Source organism: Perognathus longimembris, chromosome 26 (genome assembly GCF_023159225.1).
Source record: "Perognathus longimembris pacificus isolate PPM17 chromosome 26, ASM2315922v1, whole genome shotgun sequence".
Lineage (NCBI taxonomy): Eukaryota > Metazoa > Chordata > Mammalia > Rodentia > Heteromyidae > Perognathus > Perognathus longimembris.
Window position 1 is genome coordinate 1,404,901 of NC_063186.1, and position 16,785 is coordinate 1,421,685.

At 62.3% G+C, this 16,785-nt stretch overlaps 1 protein-coding gene across 1 annotated transcript; it reads right to left on the minus strand.

Annotated features, from left to right (window-relative positions):
* Window positions 1–4,832: 4,832 nt before the first annotated feature.
* Window positions 4,833–8,503, minus strand: LOC125342535 (zinc finger protein ZIC 1-like). The gene is given in 4 exon segments (XM_048334760.1): window positions 4,833–5,027; window positions 5,428–5,568; window positions 5,570–5,592; window positions 7,507–8,503. Coding segments are annotated over 4 exon segments (1,356 nt in total).
* Between the last annotated feature and the right edge of the window lie 8,282 nt (window positions 8,504–16,785).

A 16,785-nucleotide genomic window follows, 5' to 3' on the forward strand; every position in this document is an offset into this window, starting at 1 on the left:
GGTGGACGCCCCTCCCCACAGACGCCCCACCTCCAAGACCTCCGAGGGGTGGGGGGGGGGGGCGCCCACGGCCATCATGGGGCGGAAAACACATTAAAACACAAAAACAGAACCTCCCCACCCACCCCCCCACCCCCACCCCAGCCCCCGGCCCGGGCCCGGGACGCACCGCCAGCCCGGCCTGGCCGGACCGCGGCGTCTCCCGAGGACGGAGCCCCGCGTGGGCTGGGAGCGGCGGCGCGTTCGAATCCCGCCTGGGGGTGACGGAGGGCACCCCCCCCCCCGTCCAGCCAGACCTCAGAGTCTCTTAAACGGGGCTCACTAAGACCCAGGGCCGCGGGGGGCTCCGAGTCACTCCCCGCAAGAGGGGTGGCAGTGCCCCCCAAGGCCACCACCAGGGTCCCCGCCAGCCACTGCTGACCCGGAGCCTGGACGACGTGGACGTCCAGAACCTTCCAGAACCTTCCAGAGCGAGGTGGGTCTTTTGGAAATACCCCAAGTGGCCAACCCTTTAGAAGTTCTGAGAAAAACTTCCCCACCAACAAATTAAAAACAAAACAAAAACATCTAAATACCAAGCCCCTCCGCAGAGAAGGTGGAGGCTGCGTTCATTGTCAGCTAAAGAAAAAAGGAAAAGGGGGGAAAAAAATAATAAAAGCAGGTGGAGCCGTGGAGCCATGGAAAGGTTACATCTTTCTTTTGGAGGTGGTTTGCTTCTTAAAGGTTAACTTGAATGCTTGACTTAAAAAATCAAAATCATCAGCTGCAAATGCTTAAAAGCAGCTGGGGGGTAGCTTTTGAAGAACAAAACAAAGGATCTGAAATGTTTGAAAATTACTGAGCCCCCGTGTAAATAAATGGTGCTTGTATATTTATAGGCTTGCTCTATAAATGTACACACACACCCATCACAACTCGTTTCTCCACTGTGATTGCTTATACTCAGGCGTTTTCTGTTGACACAAAATAACATTTTTAATAACTTGTTAGCTGTTCTAATCATGTGATGGATTCCGAAATCCGATGCGGGCACCATGTGAACCAGCATGGCTTTCTGCCTGAATCAAAATCTGCCGCTACACGGAGAAACTAGCCATTCGCGGCTCCTCGGCTCCTGCTAAATAGAGTCGAACAATCTATTTCGCCTTTCACATTCATGTATTTCAAAACCTAATAGCCCATGAAGAAAAGTATGAAGAACACATCGCAAGAAGCAGACATTAAAGGTACCAGCAAAAAAAAAAAAAATAGACTACATTTAAGTTTGAAGCATTATTTTGGACGACTTACATCATTAATGAGGTTTTTTTCCCCCTTTGTGCTTGGGAGTGTTGCAGGGCAGAACACAACACAGAAAGGAGTTTGCATAAACGTTGGCTTCGGTTATAAGATTTCCATTGCTGTGAGTGTTACACACACACACACACACAAACACACACACAGGGCCCCTTCCACTGCTTCTAAAAAATATTGACCTTTTCTAAGGACTCCTCCAACGTGTATCAAAAGAAATTATCTCACCGTCAAAGTCTAAATAAATACTTGGAACACGCTGGCATTTTTTTTTCTTGGAAATAAACATTTACTTGTAAAATTCTTTTATCTTTCAGCTATGCTACACAAATCATGCCATATCCTGACGTGCAATTACTTACTGCTATGCTAATAGAGCAAAAGAGGCATTGGGGTACGTGCTATGGGGCCATCTATCACGTTACAGCTGAAGCACACTTGGTTTAGGATAGGTCAGGGCAGGGCCACCCGTCCCAACTTCTTCAATGCACGGACCAAACTCCCAGCAGGACTGGCCGTGGTTACCATCCTCACCTCCACCCCGGAGTGGGAAGGAGCAGGGTTCCCTGTGTGGGCTGTTACTCTTTCTATGTTTAACCATTCTGCTACATGTCCGCAGTCACTGCAAAAATTACACTGTTAATCAATTGCAAACTTAAAACACACACACACACACCAAACAACTGTGTGGGACCTGCTTTGGGGCCACTAATTTCTGAAGTTAGCAGAGCTGCCTACTTAGAAATTCACCTTTCTTAAATCTCTAAGCCTCATTTTACAAGGTGGCGCTCTTTTCAGGCAAGACCAGCGTTGACTGTGGCAGTCAGAATATTGTTGTTGTTGTTGTTGTTGTTAAGTTAAAAACATCCCTGATCTCCAAGTTTTCCTCTCCTGCCAGAAACTCAGCCAGCCAAGCCCTTCCTCGGCACATTAGACTTGGCTGCAAGTGACAAGTACGCATAATGACACACAAGTCCATAAAGTAGGTTCAAAGCGAGCACAACGCCACTTGTGCAATTGGCCAGAAGTCTGATCTGAAACTTGAACCGGCTTGGAGACAGATGTGGGGCCGCCCCGCCGGGCGTCTCCGAGCCCGGGGACTAGCGGGGCACCCGGGTCCCCACCGCCCGCTCCCGCGACCGGACACGGTCGGCTTCACGGGGCGATCATGCAAGCCACCGCCGGAGACAAAGGAGCCCACTTTCCTACCAGCCAATCGAACTTTCGGGAAGCAGCATAGCTTGCAAATCGATCAAACTAAACTGCAAGAGAGACAATCTGATTTAGAGAAAAGGGCGCTCTGCCACAGCCATTAAGCACAAGTAATTTAGATTTTTTTTTATATTGTCTCCTCATTTACAAATTTACTGTATCAACTCCAGCCAACGGAACGAATTTCTTAAGTAAATGAGAAATAAATAAAAGAGATAGAAAGATAATCAAATTACATAAAAAAATAATTCTCCTCTCTGGGTGTATGTTTAAGAGCACAAATAATAACTGTGGTAAGATGACAGGAATGGTAACGTATCTGGGAGGTAATTAATTTAAATGAGTGCCGCCGACGTTTAAAGAAAGGATATCTAAGTGAGATGTTTTATGGACGTTTCTACTTTTGTGGGAAGCCTGGAGAACACACGAGTTAGCATCCTGAAAATGAGCGATGGCCGTAAAGGGTTCAATGGAAGCGATCGCAGATAGGACCTGGTAAACCTGCGACTCCTTTTCAGGCCGGGGATTTAATGTGGGGTGGGGGGGAGAGAATGCAGAAGGAACCCCCTCAACTGGCTTCCAGTTCATTCCCCAGCAGTTCATCCTCGCTCCCCCGTGCGTGCAACGAACACGGACAGCAACAGCCAGCGGCGCCCCGCCACCCCCGTTATTTTTATGGCTTGTTATTCTACTGCCTCTGCAAAGGTCATTTAAATTACACTGCGGCCGAAAATTTGTTTCATAAATTTTGATATAAATACTAATTACACCCTCTCCGAGAGTCAGCAGGGAAGTGTTCATTTATCAGGTTTATAGGACGGGGGTCGTTGACAGCCCAGGAAGGAGGAAGGCCAGGCAGCCAAGCCGTCGCCGGCTGGGAGCTGGGGTGAAGAAGAAACTCCTACCACAGTGAGATTCAAGAATCTTTAATAAGGTACGAAAGGTTACCAAACAGTCCTGGAAACTAGAGTGTACATACGAGGTTTTTTTTTTTTTTCTTCTAGCCATAAATATTGAATCGCGGTAGCATGGGATAAACCGGCCCTTTACATGCGGATAAATATGGAAACTAGGAAATATATACAATAGGTGGTTGCATCTTTTTTTTTTGCCAAAAGCAATGGACAGATATAGTTTATATCTTTTTTTTTAATATCACTTTACATAAACAAATGGAACAGTTTGACACGCAGATCTGGGCTCGTAACTAGACGGGAAATTCTTGACAGGACGGGAAACAACTTTTACTGCACTAAAGTACTCAAACTTTGGGACGTGATGTTTGCACTTTATACAAAAAAATTAAAATTCAAAAAAAAAAGCACATGAATGCTGATAATACTCCGTTAGGTCGACGTGGGGGGCTGGGAGGGGGGACTGTAATCGTACAAAGTAATTCACATTTTGGTACACATTTACTAGAACATTCTTGCCATTCAGTACAAACAGTGGGCTTTGGGCCGCCCTCCCTCCCCTCCCCCTCCCCCCGTCCCTCCCCCACCCCACGCGAGGACCCCACCCCACCCCCACGACCCCCCCACCCGCTCCAACCGAGAGGGAGCTATGTACAGAGTCCAACGGAACGATGGTAAGCTAATAATTCTGTATTTACAAGAAGGCCCCCCAAAATAATAATAATAACCCCACAGAAAGAAGGGGGAGGGGCGGCTTTAAAAAACAGAGACAAGAACAAAATAAAAACAGAAACAGAAACACCCCCCAGAACAGCCTGTCGGGATTCTAGGAGCAGCTGGCCCGGGCTGGCCGCCGCGGTGGGCCTGGCCTCCGCCGGGCTCCGCACCCCGTCCCCGCCCCTGGCCACCGGGCTGCCCCAAGTGAAGAGAGAGAAAATACTACTGAAAATGAAGGAGGGAAACGGGGGGCAATGCGGGGGGGGGGGAGGTTTCCTCTCTGTTATTCGGTCCTGGGTCTATTTCCTTTTCTGCTTAGAAACGCGCTTTGGGGGCGCAGGGCCGGGGCTGCGGTGAGCCAGCTTGGGGGGGGGCACTTTGGGGGCGCAGGGCCGGCCGGGGCTGCGGTGAGCCGGCGGGGGGAGGGGGGAGACGCTTTGGGGGTGCGGTGAGCCGGCTGGGGGGCGCTTTGGGGGTGCAGGGCCGGCCGGGGCTGCGGTGAGCCGGCGGGGGGGCGCTTTGGGGGTGCAGGGCCGGCCGGGGGCTGCGGTGAGCCGGCTGGGGGGCGCGCTTTGGGGGTGCAGGGCCCGGCCGGGGGGGCTCGGTGAGCCGGCGGGGCGGGTGGGGGCCCCCGGGGCGCCCCGCTCAGTCAGTCCTCGCGAGGGCCGGGCGGGCGGGCGCGCGGGGCCGCCGGGCTCACACGTACCATTCGTTAAAGTTGGAGGAGAGCGCGCCGTGGCCGGCGGCGTGGTGCACGGCGGGCGCGGGCGGCGACAGGGCGCTGGCGGCGGGGGCGTCCGTGGACGGGGACACGATGGTGGGCGGCGTGGACGACTCGTAGCCCGAGCTGGCGGCGGGCGAGGGCTGCGAGCCCTGGGACGACTCGTGCACCTGCGGGGAGGGAGGCACCGTTGCCTGGGGGTGGGCTTCTCTGGGGGACCCCGGAACCGCCCCCCTGCCCGGCCTGGCCGGGGCTCACGCGAGGAGAAGGCCCGGGAAAGGCCGAGGCCGCGGGGCGGGCCGAGCCCCGGGCGCTGGAGCGCGCTCGGAGCCCCTCTCCGCCGCGGCCCGGCCTCCCCCTGCGCCCCGGGCGGGCTCCGGGCTGGGGGGGGGGGGCCGAGCGCGTGGGGTTTTCCACGGCCGGGGATGGCGGGCGCCCCGCGTCTCTCCGACCCGGCCTCCCCGCTCCCCCGGGCGCGGCGAGCGGCCCGCCGCCGCCCCGCGCGATCCCCGCGCCCCGCGCGATCCCCGCGCCCCGCGCGATCCCCGCGCCCCGCGCGCGCCCCGTCACCTTCATGTGCTTGCGCAGCGAGCTGGGGTGCGTGTAGGACTTGTCGCACATCTTGCACAGGTAGGGCTTGTCGCTCGTGTGCACGTGCATGTGTTTTTTGCGGTCGCTGCTGTTGGCGAAGCGCCGGTCGCAGCCCTCGAAACTCGCACTTGAAGGGCTTCTCCCCTGCGGCGGAAGGGCGAGGGGCTGGGTGCGGCGCTCGGCCCGCCCGCCCGGCCTCCCGGCCTCCCGGCTGCGTGGGACGGAAGGCGAGGGGCGCGGGGGGCGACGGCGGCCCGGCCCCGCGCGCCTTCACTGCACCCGGGCTCTCCCCGCGCGCAGCCCCGGCCCCGCAGCCCCGCAGCCCCGCAGCCCCGCGGCCCCGCAGCCCCGCTCCGGGGTGGCTCGGCGGGGTCGCCGCGGGGCGCCGGGTTTTGTGTTCAGCTCCAGCCGTGGGGGGGGGGGGCGGACGCCGGTTACTGGGGCGCCCGGGGTCCCGGAACCTCACACTCGAGCACGCACCCCGACACGCACACCCCGACACGCGCGGCTCCCGGTCTCCAGGCTGCTCCCCGGGGCTCTCCCCTCCCCTCCCCCGCCCCCGCCCCGCCCGCGCGGCGCCCTCCCCCGCACACACACGCGCGCACACCCGGGTTCCCGAGCCAATCCGGGGAGCCCCGCGCAGCTCGGGGAGGGAGTCCGCCCGACCCGGGTGCCCCACACACACTTCCCCGTCCCCTCCTCGGGCGTCCCCCGCGCCCGGGAGCGGCGGCCGCACCCCCAGCCTGGCGGGGATGGGCGGGGGTCACCGGGCCCAGTGCCCTCCCGCGCCCGCCGGGGCCCGGGGGGGCTGGAAAGGTTTTTTTTCTTTTTGTTTTCAGCGGCTCTCAACTGCCCCCCCCCCCCAAGGCCAAGAACCGCACGCTTCCCAGCAGACGCCGCAATGAAACGACTACCCAGGCCTCCCGGCCGGCCTTCCCCCCTTCCCGGGTCGAGACTCCCCCAAACCGCACGCGGCCCCCCGAGCCCGGCCTCCCACCGCGGCGCCCGCCGCGCCCCTTCCCGCCACTTTCTGCCCCCTCTCTCGCTCTTTCTTTCTCTCTCGTTCCCTCTTCCTTTCCTAGCTCCTTTCCCCCTTCACCGCGGGCTAGCCCCGCAGCCTCTCCCCGCAGCCTCTCCCCCGCGGCGGGGCAGCCTTCCCGGAGCGAGCGCAGCGCCGGACGCGGGGCGCTGGCCGCCGGCTCCCCGCTCCGAGCGCGCGGGCGGACGGCGCCGAGCCTGAGCCGGGCCGGGCCGCGGCTCCTCCCGGGCCCCTTCTCCCTCTCCTCTCCCTCTCCTCCCTCTCCTTCTTCCTCCCTCCCTCTCCTCGCTCCCTTCCTTCTCCCTCTCTCCCTTTCCTCTCTCCTCTCCCTCTCCTTCTTTCTTTCTCCCTTTCCCTCCTCTCCGTCTCCTTCTTCTCCCTCTCTCCTCTCCTTCTTCCTCTCTCCCTCTCCTCTCCTTCTTCCTCTCTCCCTCTTTCTTCTCCCTCTCTCCTCTTCTCCCTCTCCTTCTCCCTCTCCTCTCCCTCTCCTTCCTCTCTCCCTCTCCTCTCCCTCTCCTTCCTCTCTCCCTCTTTCCTCTCCTTCTTCCTCTCTCCCTCTCCTCTCCCTCTCCTTCCTCTCTCCCTCTTTCCTCTCCTCTTCTCTCTCCCTCTCCTCTCCTTCTTCCTCTCTCCCTCTCCTTCTCCCTCTCTCTCAGGCCGCCATCCCTCGTGCTTCTCCTTCACCCTCTCTCTCTTTCCACGCTTCCAAGCCCCGATGGACAGAATCCCCGCACACCGTCTCCGGGGCGGCCTGGAGCCGCCCCCCCCCCCCCCGCGCCCCCGGTTGCGGGGGCATCGCTGCTCCCTGGTGTTTTTTTTGGGGGGGGGGAAGGAATTCTCCTCGACCCCCAAGGCCCACACTAAACCCCCTCCGCGCTCTTTCCCGGGGTGGGGTGGGGGGGTCCCCTCTCTGTCGTCAGGGGCGTCCTCTCCCAGCCCCACTACCCGGGCCCTCTGTGGACCCCGCGTCTGCCCGTCTGTCTGTCTGTCTGTCTATGGGGGGGGGGGCGCGCGCGTACCTGTGTGAGTCCGTTTGTGGATCTTGAGGTTCTCGGAGCGCGCGAAGACCTTGCCGCAGCCCGGGAAGGGGCAGGGGAAGGGCTTCTCGCCCGTGTGCACGCGGATGTGGTTGACCAGTTTGTACTTGGCCTTGAAGGGCTTGCCCTCGCGCGGGCACTCCTCCCAGAAGCAGATGTGGTTGCTCTGCTCGGGCCCGCCGACGTGCTCCACGGTGACGTGCGTGACCAGCTCGTGCATGGTGCTGAAAGTTTTGTTGCAGGACTTCTTGGGGCTGGCGAGCTGCTCGGGCTCGATCCACTTGCAGATGAGCTCCTGCTTGATGGGCTGGCGCATGTAGCGGAAGAAGGCGCCGGCGCCGTGGTGCGCGGCCATGTTCACGTTCACCGGCGCGTAGCCGTGCAGCTGCGGGGCGCCGTAGTGCTCGGAGCGCGGGCTGGTCACCTGGCCGTACTGCTCGGGCCGCGGGTACATGTCCCCGGAGAAGCCCAGCCGCATCTGCCCGTTCACCACGTTGGGCGACGCGTGGCCCGCCGCCTGCTCGGCGTGCAGCCCGGGGAAGAGCAGGTGGCCCGCGGCGTCCGTGGGGCCGTGCGGGGCCCCGAAGCCGCCCGCGGCCGCCGAGGCGGCGAACAGGCTGTGCTGCGCGCTGGCGGCCGCCGCCGCGTCGCCGAAGCCGCGGTTGCGGAACAGGAAGTCCCGGGTGGAGTTGAAGGCCGCGCTCGAGTAGGAGCCGACGTGGCCCGGGTGGTGGTGGTGGTGGTGGCCGAGCGCCGCGGCCGCCGCGTAGCCCGGCGCCTGCGACGTGAAGGCCGTCTGGCCGGCCGAGGCCAGCTCGTGCGAGCTGGGGTTCAGCTTGAAGGCGCCCATGCCGTCGGCGAACGGGTTGAGGCCCAGGCCCACGTCCCGCTCGGCCACGTCGCCCGCCGCGTGGTGGCGGGAGGCGCCGAAGGTGGTCACGCCGATCGCGGGGTACTGGGGGCCGGCGTCCAGGAGCATGGTGGCTGCGCGGGGCGAGCCCCGGCCTCCCCCGGGCCCCCCACCCTCGCCCGCCGAGGAGGAGGAGGAGGAGGAGGGGAGGAGGAGGAGGAGGAGGAGGAGGCGGAGGGAGAGGAAGAGGAGGGCGGGCGGGAGCGCGGGCGCGAGGGAGGGGGCGCCGACCCACCTAGCGAAGTCCGAGCCCGCGGGCGGGCGGGCGGCGGCGGCGGCCCGGAGCCCGCCGGGCCCAGCGCGCGCGCGGGGGGGGCGCGGAGGAGGAGGAGGAGGAGGAGGGGGGGGGGAGAGGACGGAGGCGGCCCCGGGACGGCTGCGGGGGGTGGCGGGCTCTCGGGGCGACCCCGCCGGCCGCCGCTCCGCCGCCGCTCCGCGCTCGCTCGCTTCGCTCGCTCGGCCGCCGCTCAGGCGCCGCCGCCGAGAGGGCCGGGCGTCGTCAGGGCCGCCCGGGCCAAGGCGGGGCGCATCGCAGGCCCCCTCCCCCCGAACCCCGGCCGGCCGCCGGCGCTGGGGCATAGAGCGGCGCGGGGCTCCGGCTGGCTCCGCGCCGGCCCGCGCCGCGCGCCCCGCCACGGCTCCGCCGGCCCCGCGCGCGCGCTCCGCTGCCCGGCCGGCCGCCCGCTCGCCCGCTCGGTTCCTCTCTCCCGGGCGCGCTCGCTCGCCTCCTCGCTCCTCGCTCCTCGCGCCGGGTTTTTTTCCTTTTTTTTTTCTCTCTCTCTCTTTGCTTCCCTCCTCTCCGCTGGTTTTTTTTTTTTTTCCTTTTCCTTTTTTTGCAAAAAAAAAAAAAAAAGAAACACAAAAAGCGAGCGCGGAGGGGGCGGCGGAGGCGGAGCGGCCGCGCGGCCCGGGCGCCGGCGCCGCCGGGCGGGCACAATATTGTCTTTGGCGGTTTATCTTCCCGGGGAGAAACTTTCACCTCCTCCGCCGGGCGGTGAGCGCGAGACTGATAGCGGCAATCATTCCTGCAGATAAATGAATTGAAAGGACGACACCGGCCCCCCCCCCCGCCCGCCCGCCCCGTCCCCTCCCTCCCCCCGGGATGAATGGGAGCCGGGGGGGCGGCGCACGTGACGCCGGCGCGCGCGCCCATTGGCCCGCGCCGCGCGCCCCCCGCGCCCCCCGCCCGCCGCCGCCGCGCCGGCGCGCCCGACGCCCCGGCCCCGCGCGCCGCTCATTGGCCCGCCCGCCTCATCCATCCCAGGTATTGTGGCGCGCCCGACGTCCCCCCCACCCCACCGCCCCCGCCCCCCGACCACGGGCCTGCCGGGAGCCGCAACTTCTCTCCCTCCCCCTCCCCCTCCCTCCCTCCCTCTATTTATTTATTTATTTATTTATTCATTTATTTTTCTTTTCCAGGGGCCAAATTTCTTCCCCCTTCCCCGCTCCCGATGGGGAGAAATTCAATAAAGAAGCGCGCGCGCGCGCCGCCGACGCCCCCGTCTCCCGTCTCCACCGAAGACGGGTCCATTCATCCCCCCTCCCTCCCCTCCCCCCTCCCCTCCCCCTCCCCGCATCCCCTCTCCCCCCCCCCCCCCCCCCGCCTTCTCTCCCGCGCTCCTCCTCTCCTCTCCCCGCGCTCGCCCTGCCCGCGCTCCCCGGCTGCGCGCTTGGAGAGGCCGCCGCCGGGCTCCGGGCTCCGGGCTCCGGGCTCCGGGCTCCGGGCTCCGGGCGTCCTCGGGAGCTGGAGGGAGGCCGGGCCGAGCCCCGAGCCCCGAGCCCGGCCCTCCACACGGCCGGCCGGCCGAAGCACTTGCAGAATGTCCCGATTCAGCAACTTTCTTTTCTTCCGGGCCCCTTCCCCACCCCCCTTCCCCCCCTCCCCGCCCCCCACCCCCCTTCCTGGGCAGCCGGGGAGGCTTTTGTTATTTGCTCCTTTTGAAGCTTGTCTCCGTGGCTGGCCGGGTCTCCCCCCCCCACCCCCCACCCCCGTTTATCATGGAAGATCTGGGGTGGGGGTGGGGGGAGGGGGCTGCGGGGCCCTCTCCAGCTCGCTCCCGGGGGGGGGGGGGCACGGCGCGGGGTGTCTCCTTCGGCCAGCTGTCACCCCAAATCCTCTCTCTTTGGATCAGGTCGCTCACGTTGCCCCCCCTCTCCTCTCCTCTCCCCCCCCCCCACACCCCCATACAGGTGGATAGGAATGCTTCACGAATGCGCAGCGCTTCTGTTGGTTTCTCATGCCAAGATGGACATGCTATTTTCCTTTGCACCTCTGTCTGTCTGTCCCTCTTGCTCCCTCGTGTTATCCCCCCCCCCTTTCTCCCTTGTCTGCCCGGGCTAGCCCCCTCCCCTCCCCCCCCAGCTCCTGTTTCCCAGCCTGGGCCTCTTTCCATTCAGGTAAAACTGTAAATTTCCCAACTGGGCTGCCCAAATCTCCCCAGAGGCCCTGGGGGTTGGGGTGGGGTGGGGTGGGGTGAGGGGTGGGGGGGAGGGAGGCCCTCCCTGCAGACTTTTTTTTTTTTTTTGGTATTTAAATCCCCGATAGAGAGAGGAGAGGGGACCGACGTAAATTTCGTGACATTCAAACCTTTTCTGGTTCACAAATCAGTCACCCTGTCACCGGTATTGAAATGCCCCAACTCGCCACGCCGAGCCGGGCGCGGAAAGCGGGCGCGGCCTTTGTGGCCGACCAGGCTTTTGATCGCCAGGGAAAATTTACTTACCTTCAGATGAGTGAGCAGAAAAAGGAATAACACCTCCCTTTGATTTAGTTAGGAAAATGCCGACATTCGGAATCAGTACAAACATACAACACTCGCTTGTTTTCGCGGTGCGGCCCTCGATTAACCTGTCTTTGCCCGAGCAGAGTCTATTCAACAACTGCCCCGAGTTGCTTTTGTGCGGCCCACAAAGAGCCATTGACTGGATATTAAAATGACTGTGGAAAGGTAGGGGAGAAGGGCCCGTGGAGGCAGGGGGGGAAATCCTGTGACTCAATCAATTAAACCCGCCACGTTGGCGCATTCGCCCCCTCTCCGCCTCCCTCCACCCCCCACCCCCCCCACTCACCCCCCCCCAAATGCCCTTGGAGATGCGGGGGTTTGTGGGGGGCGGCGCGGGCCCGCTTCCCCCTCGGGCTCGCCTTCAGGCCCGGCCCCGGGGCTCCAGCCTTTGCGCCTGCATATTCATTAGGTCTAATTATTTTCTAGTAAGGAAAACACAAAAAGCCAAGAGTCGGAATCCTTCAATTTGCCTTTTGTTTCCCACTTCATTTGGCTTCTTTGCAGCTGAATCGCAGCCCTAAACTCCTGCTCCAAACAAAGAGGCTCCAGCCCTGCCTTGCGGAGGCCAAGCGGGGCGAGGGACTCGCCGGTGCCCGGCCCGAACGGCCGGGGAAAGTGAAAACGGGTCCGCCCCCCCTCCCGCGCGCCCCGGGCCCGGCACCGCGTGGCCGAGGACCCGCGGCCCCCGGCGGCCCGGCCGCGCCGCGCTCCCCTCCGGGGCCTGGGGACGGAGCCCGCCCGGGCGCGGCCGGCTCCTCCTCCTCCTCCTCCTCCGGGACCCACCGGGGCGGGGGGCCCCGCGTCCGCGCGGATCCCCCACCGCCCCGGCCGAGCCGCCGGGACCCCCGCGTCCTAGGGGGACGCAGGGGGGCCGAGGTCACCCCCGAAAACGCTCAGCAACAAGTCTGGCCCGGGAGCCCGCGCGCGCCGCGGAGGCCGAGCCTCCAGCCCGGCTGCGTTTCCATCCGTGACACATTTCCCTGAAAAAGGTGTCTCCCCACCACACCGAGCACACCCGGAAAAACGGGGAGCAGAGTGCATCCCAGATGGGGGGACCGAGGAGCGAGGAGGGAAAGGAAGGCGCCCTCCTCTCGGGGGGTCGTCTCCAGAGGCCATCGCCTCTGCTAGGGAGGGCAGGTACTGAACCCACCTCGCCTGCCTTTCCAGGGGGGGGGGAACAAACCCACCCAGGGAGGGAACCCGAGGGGTGGGCAGCCATGGGGAGGGGGAGGAAAAGGATGCTTAAAAAGAAGAAGAAGGAAAAGGAGAGAAAAGGGAAAAAAGAATCCAAGCAGCCGGCTTTCCCCAGCCGGGGGTGGGGGTGGGGGCCCGTGGGGGGTCGGCGAGAGGGTATTTTTAGGAAAGCCGTCCAAATCCACCCCGGGTGAGTGCCGGGGAGGGGGAGGGCGGAGGGCGGGCGGGCGGGGGGAAAGTTGTGGGTTGTGGAAGTTATCAAGCGGGATTTGTGGCGCTCTCTGCAGGGAACGCGAGCGGCTCCAGTTCAAAGCCCCACGAACCAACGTGACACATAAGCCATTAAAATATCATCCGGCGGCCGGCCGGCTCCGCGCCACACCCTCCCCGGCCGGGCGGGCGGCGGGGACGGGGACGGGGACGCGAGGATGGCCGCCGCCACGGAGCCGCCGCGGACGCGCGCGCGCGGGGCCGCCCGGCCCCCCTCCCGCCGCCCCGCGCTGACGGCCGCGAAGGAGCCGACCCCCGCAACAGGTGGGAAAGGGTGAGTGCTCCCCGTCCCCGGGGCCCTGGGGGCCCCCCCCCCGCGGCGCCCCCACCCTCCCGGGACGCGAGGCCCCGGGGCCGCCCGCGCCCCCCCATCTCCTCCTCCCCCCCCCCCCCGGCCCGGGGCTCCACCCCACTGGCTCTCGGGGGTGGGGGCGGGAGGGAGTCCCTCCGAGGAGGGGTCCGTTCCTTCCTCCCGGGGTAGAGGGGCGTCCCCTCCGGGGCCTGGGCGCTCCGCTCCCCTCCCGCCTCCCCTCCGCGTTTGGGGCACCTCGTGGGTGTCTCGGCCAGGCCCGGGCGGGCTCCTCCGAGGGGGCTCCCCTGGGCGGCCGGCGCTGGGGAGGGAGGGTCCCCCGCCCGGGGTCACCGAACCGAGGGAGCGCGGCGCCCCTGCCCGGCGGCGGCGGGCCCGGGGACCTGCTCCGGCCTGGGGGGCGAGGTGGGGAGCAGGCCGCACCCCGGGGGACCCCGGGGGGTCCTGGGGGCCCAGGAGGAGTGGGCCTGGGGGGGGGGCTGGGAAGGAAGCCCGGTTCCAAGTGTGGGCCTGGAAAGTTTGGGGTGGGTGCCCGGCGGCCCTCGGGCCTCCCTCCACCCCGGGCGCCCTCGGAGGGCGGCGGGGCCCAGGCCGAGGCCGCGGCCCGGGGCGCGGGGGGGGGGGGGGGACGGGCGCCCCGAGGGCGGCGGTTCGTGCTGGCTCTGCGCGGGCCGCGGCCGAGCCCTCCCCGGGCCCGTGCGCCCTGGCGCGGCCGCCCGACCCGCCGTTCACCGGTGCGGAGCCTCCCGGGGCGCCCGCGGCGGCTGACCTCTGACCTCGGGCAGCCTCAAATTAAAGAGAGTGGTCTGGACGCCGGTCCCCACTGGGCCACCTTCCGGGCGCACTGTCAATCACGGGGGAGGGGGTGCCCCGGGGGCCCCCTTTCCTTCCTCGGGTGCAAGGTGGGGACGACGGGGCCGTAAGTCTTCAGGGTGTGCTGGGAACGGTTGGGGTGACACGCGTGGTGCAGAAAGCCTCGCGTGGGTCCTGACCCGCTCAGGCGGGGGGGGGGGCAGAGACAGCTCCCCAACTCTCCCTGGCTCTCCCCACAGCCAGAGGACACGCCAGTACCCCGTCCCCCTAGCCCCCCACAGACGGAGCTTCTAAAGGCCCCGCTCCCCTGCCCTGGCCGGGGAAAAGTTTCTGAGGCACCAGGGTCCCCACTGGAGCCACGACCGGGCCCGTGGGGACCTCACACCCATTTCCGCACAAGAGCCATGTAACTCCTATTATTGCCAACCAACCAGGATTTGTCGGTGCCACCCCATCCTGCCCAGAGGAAATTCAGAGCAGGGCCGCCCAGCACGGCGCCCTTCTGGAGGAATGCAAACCCGGCCTTCCCTTCTCGCCGGGTCTGGCGGAGGGAGTCTCTTGCCTTTAGGGGGAAGGTGCCCGTGTGGTTAGAGAGAACTGGAAATAAGTAAGACCCTCTGGGGAGGGGGGGCAAAGGTGAGTCTGCTTCTCCTTCTCCTTCCCAGAAGAGAGGGAGAAGGACGGATGGAGACCACGGAGCTAGGCCGGTGGAGCTGGGGAATGAGGAGGATGGGGGAGTCCCCGCCGAAGAACCCGGAGGGTTGGGTGCCCTGGGAGGCACGCCACCACTTGGCTCCGGCCTGTGGTTCAACAAGTGAACCAGCCGCCTGCTCTGGGAGTGTGGAGGCGGCTGACTCATTGAACAGAGGTCTCCCTGTGTTTGTCCAGCCGGAGACCTTGTCAATGACTGTTTGTCTTTGGAGGGGGGGACCGATGGAGTACCAGGGATTTCACTGCCTCCAGCCTGGCCTGACCGAGGCAGGAACCTTCCAGATGCCGTGATCTTCCAGCTACCCACACACAAGGCATAGATCTCGGAATCTCAGGGGAGAGGTTACTGTTCATTTTCTCCACTACAAAATGGAGACAGACTGGACCAAATGATTTTTTTTAATGATGTATTTTTAAAATCTGGTGGCTTTCCTATTATTTAAAAAAAAAAGCAGTGATGGTTCCCAAATGCATTTAGGGGTGTGAATGAGGTGAATGGAAAAGGATGTGGAAAACCTACAATTCTTTTGGCTCCAACATTCCAGCTTGCTAAAACCCCTTCCCCTTGGGCATAAGGAGAGTGCCTGCCCCCGCCATGGCTCACAAATGAGAATGGGACTTGAACAGATAGTTGGGCCTTCTACCATCATTCTAAATTCAAGATGTGGCAGATTTGGGGGGAGGGGAGGGTGTGGACACCCAGGTATACTAAGTGAAACGCTTAGTATACCTGGCAGGATTTTACAGGAAATTCTAGCTGGGCACTTAGGAGGATGTGATTTTTTTTTCCCCTGACCAAAGACACATCATTTCGCAACAAATGTGGGCAATTCCCACCAGAGTCCTTTTCTTCAGCTCCCAAGATTGGAAAATGGCCAAAGGAAGATGGAAGGACATTTCAGGACTCCCACTTTTCTTTCATGTGGACACGCAGGCCACAGAGCTCACCACAGACTCCTGGGTGACATCGCCTAAATATGACCCTCTCCTCCCTTCCCCAAACAGGCCCAAAGTCAGAACATGAGATACAAGACTTCGCTGGTGATGAGGAGACGTTCACGGCTTTACCGAAATACCCTGAAGGAGTCAGGTAAGTTAACCTCTTTTAACGGTTACTGACTTGCTGAAGTTTGGGAGGGTTGTGTTGCGGTCTGGGTCCGTGCACGCGCCCCCCCCCCCCCGTGCGCATGAGGGCACCTATGAAGTCTGTCTTGTCTTTTGCTGAGTTTCGGGTGTGGACGTGCTTCTTGAGTTCCAGTGAAACTCAGGGGTCACACCTGGGTGCTGGATGGGTTTTGCACACAAGTTAGTGACACGAGGTCCTACCACCCAAACCGCTGCCAATCCCCCTCCACGCCTCTCCTCCTCTGGAGGTTTCCCGAATTAATATTTGACGCCTCTCTCATTGAGACAACCACCTCTGACCTTCTGCAATTCCACTGTCGCATTATTCTATGACATATTCATCTTGGATTCATTTCCGGACGATTTGGTTGGAATGAGGTTTGACGTGTATCGGCTCCCATTAAAGAAGCAGGCTTTGATCTCTGTGATGGGGTTTACACAATAAGCATCATCTAGACTAGGGACACCAGCCTTCCGCAATGTGGTCGTGAGGGCAGCCCCACAATGTGCTGTCTGAACTGACAGTCCCCCCTGTCAGGAATACCTTCATTGTGGAGAATTCAATTTCATATTCCATTTAGAACAAGCCTGTGATTTAGCGTTGGGTGCTTTGCCTTCTAGGCACCCTGCTCTCCTCCTCTCAGCTCTACAACTAGTGTTCCTGTTGGTAGACAAAGCATCCTTCCTGACGAAAGTTAAGTGAAGAGCTCAGGCTCTTCTTCTCACTTCTATTCTGGTGGGGGAAGGAGGGGAAGGTCATTCGGATGGCCTAGAGTCTCAAGAGAGATGTGATGTGGTTCTTAAGTCAATTTTATTGTTCCAGTCCTTTACTGCTGCTTGGGTAGATTCCTTGCACAGTGTTTCCTCATCTTCTGTTCAAAGACATGCCACAGGAACATTGCCTAGAAATTAAATTCTACCCAACCATGTTTTCTTCTACACTCGGTTCACATTCACGATGGTCAAGGCCCACCCGTATCTCCTCATAGAAGAGAAGAAGGAACACCTCCCCCGCCCCCTTGCAAAATCCTGATAGATCTTGTCCCCTAGGCACAGTTTGGGCTTGGAGTTAGGACTGACCCTGGGGGTTGTGCTTACTTCTTTTCCTAAGACTAGATAGCAAGAATTCCTTTCCAGAAAGTAGA